General features: G+C 42.0%; 1 protein-coding gene across 1 annotated transcript in view; it reads left to right on the forward strand.

Moving 5' to 3' along the window:
• The first annotated feature begins 2,246 nt into the window (after positions 1-2,246).
• SLC9A2 (solute carrier family 9 member A2) overlaps positions 2,247-7,678 on the forward strand; it is a 111,388-nt gene continuing 105,956 nt past the window's right edge. Inside the window, exon 1 of the mRNA XM_044670467.1 lies at positions 2,247-2,568. Coding sequence (XP_044526402.1) covers positions 2,247-2,568 — 322 coding nt within the window. The remainder of the gene's footprint in view (positions 2,569-7,678) is intronic.

Here is a 7,678-nt window from a genome sequence, read left to right on the forward strand (position 1 = left end):
TCCTTATATGAAAATGGAAATAGGTGGGAATCATAGTAAATAGAGCAGTGGGCCTGGAGTTAAAGGACTCCTCTTCCTGAGTTCAAATCTGGCCTCATACACTTATGAGCTGTGTAATCCTGGGCAAGTCACTTAACCCAGTTTGCCTCAATTTCCTTATCTATAATATGAGCTGGAAAAGGAAAAGGCAAATCATCTCAATATCTTTGCCAAGAAAACCCCAAATGAGGTCATGAAGAGTCTGACAGGACTGAAAAAAGGACTGAACAACTAACTGCTATAAAATAGGGAGATATTAATAGTACTGAACTCACAGGGTGGTTGTGGTTGTTCTCTTCCTCAACTCCCAACTGTGGTTCAAAGGACTGGATATTTCCCAAATATGAAGCTAACTCTGAAAAATATTTCTACTATCAAATCAGAACCAGTTCTTTCTTTTCTTTCTTAACAAGAAATAATCTGTCAGCAGAATTTCCAACATTACTGTTGTCCAAGTACAAATTTAGATCTCAATAAACCAAATAATCAATATTCCATGAATGGCACTTTAAGATAAAAGTTATTTCAATATTTTAAAACTCTGATACTTCTACTTTGGAACCCAAGTCTTTTATCTAAAAGCAGCAAATTCCTTTTCCTATCTATTGCTTTAGTAGGGGAGGGGAAATTTGGAAGAGAGATAGATGGTGAAGTGTGGAAAAGGTGAGTGTGGTTTTAATATGCAACAAAAGGGGTAAAAAAGAAGGGAAAAGGAGGAAAGAACAGTGGGAGACTGGAGGATACCGAGTTCAGTTTTGAGATTTGTTGTCCGGATTTAGAACATATGTTGTGGCTTCCTTGTTAAATTTCACAGGGAAGAAATGTTTTCCTAAAATACCCTGTAATTCTCAGTGAGTTTAGTGTATCACATTCAAGCCTGAAGAGTTTTAACATGGTTGTGTCCAGTTTTCTTTTTAGAGGCTGTACAGCCTTCTGTCACACATTTTCTCTTTTCATTGTATCTGAATCTACTAAATGCAGACTTGACTCTTTTGGTAGGAGGGGGTTGGAGTTGTAGGCAGGTAAGAATGAATTTCCCTCAGGAGAAGGAGTAAAGAGGCAGACATAGACAGAGTGGCAGACAGATGGACAGAAAGATGGTAGGCAGGCAGGCAGAGAGGGTGGCAGAGACAGGAGACAGAGACACAAGGATGGAGAGAGACAAACAGAGGTAGAGACAGAGACACCTGTAGTCTGACTCATAACAGTTCCTTAGCTAGGATCTTCCTCAGCTTTTCCTGGAGGCGGAGACTAGTTATAGAGACAGATAGGCTCTATTCCTTCCACCTACAGACTACTTTGCTAATGGTGTGGTGGTGGTGGTGGGGTGCGTGTGTGTGTGTGTGTGTGTGTGTGTGTGTGTGTGTGTGTGTGTGGTGTGTGTGTATGTGGTGTGTGTATGTGGTGTGTGTGTGTGTGTGTGTGTGTGTGTGTGCGCGCGCGCGCGCGCATATGTGTTATTGGAGGTAAGGCTTAGAAATGAGACCACTGTACACACACAGAACACAGTGCACAGAGGGTGCGAGCTTCCGAGGTTCGAGGCAATTAATTTCACTGCAGCCTGATACTCCAGACTAAATCTCTGTGACCCAGCGGCAGCCCGGACGCTGGACAGCAGGTGCATATAAGTAGACCGGTGGGGTCTCCCCGCCCCCGCTCCGCCCCTGTCCAGTCTCCGTTTTGGTGAGCAGCCCGGACTCCTCTGCCTGGTGTGGAGGCGAAGCGCTGGCTCCCCGCCCCTTCTCTCTCTCAGCCGCTCCCTCCCACTCCCACCCCCACCCCGCTCCTGACCGCTGGAGATACTGGCAAGGGTAGCCAGTGACTTGATCTGAATGTAGCCCAGAATCCGCTGAGAGAAGCCATGGGTCGTGCACCAAGGAGAGGGCGGCGACTGAAGGTAGAGGGCGGGTGAGAAATTTTCCCCTCAACGCTCAGTCTGTACTACCAGGGTACGCGGAGCCAAGATCATCTCAGTTCCTCAGCCCCAGGAAGGGATCTGTTCGGGAACTGTGGGTCAAGGAAGAGCGGCTAGTGAAGGTGGCCGCCCCCGGGGTGGCAGCTAGGTTCGGGCAGCAGCAGGTGGCTTCCCCCTGGAACTCGGAGCTAGAAGTCCCTGGGGCCTCATGGGCAAAAGCTGCCCGTGTCCGGTGCGCTAAGACGCACGGCGCTCCGCCGAGCCTCCCTAGTGTCACACGGGCTGGACACTGATGGACCCCGGGGTCATCGGGCGGAGCCTCCTGGCGCCTTCGCCAGCAGCACCGCCTACGCTGCTGCCGCTGCTGCCGCTGCTGCCTGTGCTGCTGTTGCTGCAGGTGGCCAGCCCAGCCTCTGCCTTTTCGGAAAACCTGCTGACCGCCCCGGGGGTGATGGGGACCAGTCCGGTCCCCGCCAGCCCCGGGAGCGTGGTGGCTCCGGGAACTACCCCCTTCGAAGAGAGCCGGCTGCCTGTGTTTACCCTAGATTATCCCCATGTGCAGATTCCCTTTGAGATTACCCTCTGGATCCTGCTGGCTTCCTTGGCCAAGATCGGTGAGTGACTTGGTCCCCCTGGTGGGGATCCTTGGAGAGAGACTGGAGAGCCAGGTTGGGGACCGGAGGGAGAATGCGGAAGAGGGCACTAATCGGGTGGTTGGGAGTCAGGGGTGCTACCAGTAGACGTGTGTGGGTGGAAGGAGTCTGAGCCTATCTCCCCCTAAAGTAACTGTAACAAATATGGGAGGCACAATCTGTGAGAAAGGAACGTGAAGTCAGAGCAGTTTTTATTTTTATTTTTTTTCCCCTAACTTTGGTTTTATGTGCGCATCGGTCAGGAGTGGAGACAAAGTCGTATAAATATGTCAGTGGTTAATTTTGCCTTGAAAACAAACAAAAGATCTGAAAGTAAAGAATCTGAAACGTGGGGCTGTTTATTTGGAAATCGAGGAAGTGGGCTGCTTTTTGTTAGTGTTTCTTGAAGGAGAAGCACTTGAACTAAATTTTTTAAACCCGATGGCCGGAGAGGAGGTAACATGGTACCTGCCTTGGGCGACTAATGAAATGCATGGAAAGGTACCAGTGACACAGGAACTGTACAAATGAAAATGAACTCTTCCTCCCTCTTCTCTGAAGGGAACACTCATTAGGGTGCTCTATCTAAGAAAAATGACTCAAGGAAGCTTCACTTGTTTGTACAGAAAACTGGAGCATTTACTAAACCCGGGGAATCAACTTTAAGCCTCTTTAGAAAGAGGTGACTGTAAAGATTCTCTTACATTCATTTTTTAAAGATCCAATAATGTGTTCAATATGTAATCCTTTTACTTTAAAATATTCCTTTTAATTTTGCTTTAACTTTAGATATTAGATAAATTGGCAAATATTATTTCTACTTCACTAAGTGGAAAGAAGATTGGTTTCAGAGCAGAACTTCACAAGCCCTGGGACTGATTTGTATTAGCAGTATGATGTTGGATAAGTCATTTAACTTCAGTTATCAGTGATGTGTGTGAGAGTAATTTTAATACCTGTGCTCCTACATTATAGGGTTATTATGAAAAGGCAAGGAATTTGGATTTAGGAAGACCTCTCTTCCAAATCCCACCTCAGATAGTTATTAGTTGTGTGACCCTTCACAGGTCACTTAACGTCCAGGGGCTTCAGCTTTCTCATGGGAAAAATGAGGGGGTTTGATTCCATGGCCTCCATCTTCCCTTAACAACTCTGATTATAAGTAAATTTTCATGTACTCTATAAATGAAATATTATTGTACTGTTAAACACAGAACCTTGGACTCAGATCTTCCCTCTGACCTTGATTACCTGTGTGACCTTGAGTAGTAAAGTGAGTTAAGTTCTTTTGGCCTCAGTTTCCTTATTTGTAAAATGAGGTTAGGTTAGAAGGTCTCTGAGTTTCTTTTTAGTTCTAGATACATGAATCTATACATGATTTTTCCTGGAATAAGAGGAAACTTGAAAAGTTAAAAAAATGAGTCCATTAACAGTGACATGGAGAGTCAAATATAATTTGATAGCTTAAGAGTTTATAAATTGGTGATTATGATAGCAATGTTACTAACTGACTACTTTTAAATACTTTGGAAAATACCACATGAAGGACCAAATACTTCCTGTGCTCGCCAAAAAAAAATATACATTATTAGAAATTGTGCATATGTGTGTAGGCTTAACAGGAAAAAAATAGTCTTTATACACCTGTCATTTCTTATTTCTTCCTATGCCTTTGCAGACTTGAGTTCTCCTCACTCCAGTGCTTCCATTACTTCCTATCATTATATTTCCATCTTGTAGCCTTTCCCTATATTTTCTAAGGTTTTCTTATTTCTCTATTTCAACCTTCTTCAAGCCTGTTTGATCTGTGATCTAGCTCCTTGCAATTGTCTGATTGTTTTTCCTCTTCTTGGATTTTTACTTTCATGGTATTATCTACTTTCTTATGTATGTTGTTTATTAAAATAGGCAATACTAATACTAGTAATGATTTCACCTCAGAAAGTCACAGTGTAGAAACTTCGCTTATTTAGATCAGCAACCCATCTGCCATATATGGTCTTAGGGAGTTGCCTGAAGCACTGATAGATTAAACAACCTGCCAGGGTCACCAAGGTATTGTGTTAGTAGTAGGATTTTCATCCTGACTTTGTGAGCTCAGCTACATTGGAATGCTTCTTGTCTCTTAATATTTTAGTAAGACTAGTATTAGTACATGTCACTGTATCTTTAAATTTTTTCTTCAGTTATAAATTTGTTGTCCCACTAATTTCCCATACCTGAATTGCCCTAAATTCCCAACTCATTTTCTTGCTGTTGTTCACTCTCTCTTCCCTTGGATCTTTTTTTTTAAACCTTTACCTTCCATTGTAGAATCAATACTGTGTATGGGTTCTAAGGCAGAAGAGCAGAAATAGCTAAGCAGTTGAGGTTAAGGGGCTTGCCCAGGGTCACACAGCTAGGAGTGTCCAAGGCCAAATTTGAACCCAGGACCTCTGGTCTTTAGACTTGGTTCTGAATTCACTAATAATAATATATCCCCTGCCATATATATTAAAAGAAAATTGGCACCAGGGACGTCAAGCCATTCAGTCCTCTCATAAGGAGTTGTTGGCAGGCTGTCTTGGCAGGGGATGAAGTGAGGGGTCTTGAGTAGAGAAGATTGTTTTGAAGGCAAGGGAAGCATGTTTCTCAGGGGTTTCCCCCAGTCCTGCCTAACAATAGGCCAGCCCCCTTCTGCTCCAGCTCTGCCCTGGGCTCAGCCCCTCAAGTACATGCAGATGACCTCAGTGGAATACAGAAAGTTTCTGAACTTTATGATTGATTTTAAACAGGACCACCCTAGTACTGTGGGATGTGTCTGCCACCCAGTCAAATCATTCACCCAGTCATTTAGAATCTATGTTTAGGTTCTCTTGATGACCAGGCAAGCTGTTATTTCTAACGCTGAACCAGATACAACCCAATTCCCCCATATTTTGAAGGGTGTGTAAGTTCATCTATTGAGGGTGGTCTGGTGCTAGGAGAGTACTATGATTCTTTAAAGTCTCATACAAATCACTGCTGTATACTTTGTCTCGTTTTTTGTGTTAAGTGGTAGCCAAAATAGCAGGTTCAAATCACAATTCCACCCCTTACTAGCATGAGAAACTGGACAAGTCAATATATTTCTCTTGAACTCAGTTTCCTCATCTGTAAATTGGACTAAAAATACTTAATTTACCTTGAGGTAACTAGATGGCATAGCAGCTAGAATGCTGACCTGATAATCAGGAAGACCTGAATTAAAATCCAGCTTTAGGAACTTACTACCTGTGTGACCTTGGGCAAGTCACTTAACCTCCAGTTTTTTCAGTTTCCTCCAGTGAAGACCAGGAATAATAATGGCACCTACATCTCAGGGTTGTTGTGAGGACTCTATAAGATAATATTTGTACAGATATTAGAGTAGCTTAGTAGGAAATTCCCGTTTTCTTCTTTCTTCATTTGTAAAATTGTGAAGAAAGTGTATTGTAAAACTTAACTTTTGGAAGCAGTTGGACTTTTGGAGACTTTTAACTTAAATGATGTGATGTACTAGAACTTATGTGAGAGAATTGTAGTATAAACAGGTAACAAGTTGAAAACTGTGTCTATTATGCAACTAATTTGTCCAAAGGAAGGCATTACAATATTGAAGAAAAAAATATTTGCTCTGTGAACATCTGAATTCAAATCCCACCTCTGCTTTTTGCTGTCTTTTTTACCTCAAACAAGGCATTGAACCATCTCCAGCCACATTTTCCTTATTTCTAAAATGAGGGGAGTCTGGATAGGAGATTCCTTTCTGTTTCTGGTTCAATGATCCCATGATAAGAGAATGATTTAAAAACCCAAATATGTTTTATTTTAAGTTTGAAGAATACCTGGTGTAGGTATTCAAAGTACTTTTACTAAATCCAATCCAGCATACTATTTGAAAGAACAGAATCAAACCCTTGCAAAGATAATAAAATTCATTTCTGGGGAAAAAAAGAAATGATGTATCTTTATTTTGAGTTATTTTGCAGGCAAAATATGCTTCTGCTCTGGAATAGTGGATAAAATGCTGGACTTTCAGTCATAAAGACAAGATACAAATGCTGCCTCAGGCATTACCTGTATTATCTCTGGCAAGCCATTAACCTGTTTGGGCTTAATTTTCCTCCTCTTCAAAGTGAGGGATTTGGGCTTCTTCACTTCTACGATCCCTTTCAGCTTTAAGTTTGTTATCCTAAGAGCTGATGTGAATGGAAAAGACTGGAGTTTAAATATAAACTGTAATTTTCATATAATAATGACATTGATTTTCCTAGTAAACTTTATGTGGAAACCAAACTTTAACATTATAATGTCAGTGACAATGGATTTAGAAACCTCTGAAAAAAATTAAAAGTCTTTACCAAGGAAAGAAAATAGCAATTCCTTCATTTAATCTATTAACTCATCTTCCATTCTAAAGACTTTGGTGCTGATGGTGCTGCTGCTGATTATTGAAAGAAACTTTGATTTTATTGGTATAGGGAACTCCTGGCAAGAAATTTCCCTCCATCAATTTAGGTCAGCATTTTCTTTGCAACTTTCACCTTAGATTTTTATCTGGTGGCATTTAGATGTTGAATGATTTTCCAAGCTCAACTATCCAGTATGTATCAAAGACAGTACTTGAACTCAGATCTTCTTGCCTCTAAGGACAGCCTGATATTCACTCTGCAAGTTGCCTTTTTGCTTCTCATTTTAGTGTACATCATTCTTAATGATTAGTTAAAACTGTAAATGTACATTTTTCATTGGCTTTTTTACTTGAGTTTTCTGTATTATAACTGCTTAAAGTTACATAATTTGAACTTTTGTTTGTAAGGTGCAGACTGATTTCCCTCTTAGAAGAGGGATACTGGGGGCAGCTGGGTAGCGCAGTGGATTGAGAGCCAGACCTAGAGATGGGAGGTCCTAGTTTCAAATCTGACCTCAAACACTTCCCAGCTGTGTGACCCTGGGCAAGTCACTTGACCCTCATTGCCTAGCCCTTACCACTCTTCTGCCTTGGAGCCAACACACAGTATTGACTCCAAGATGGAAGGTAAGAGGAAGAAGAAGAAGAAGAAGAAGAAGAAGAAGAAGAAGAAGAAGAAGA

This window comes from Gracilinanus agilis, chromosome 3, assembly GCF_016433145.1.
Source record: "Gracilinanus agilis isolate LMUSP501 chromosome 3, AgileGrace, whole genome shotgun sequence".
Classification (NCBI taxonomy): Eukaryota; Metazoa; Chordata; class Mammalia; order Didelphimorphia; family Didelphidae; genus Gracilinanus; species Gracilinanus agilis.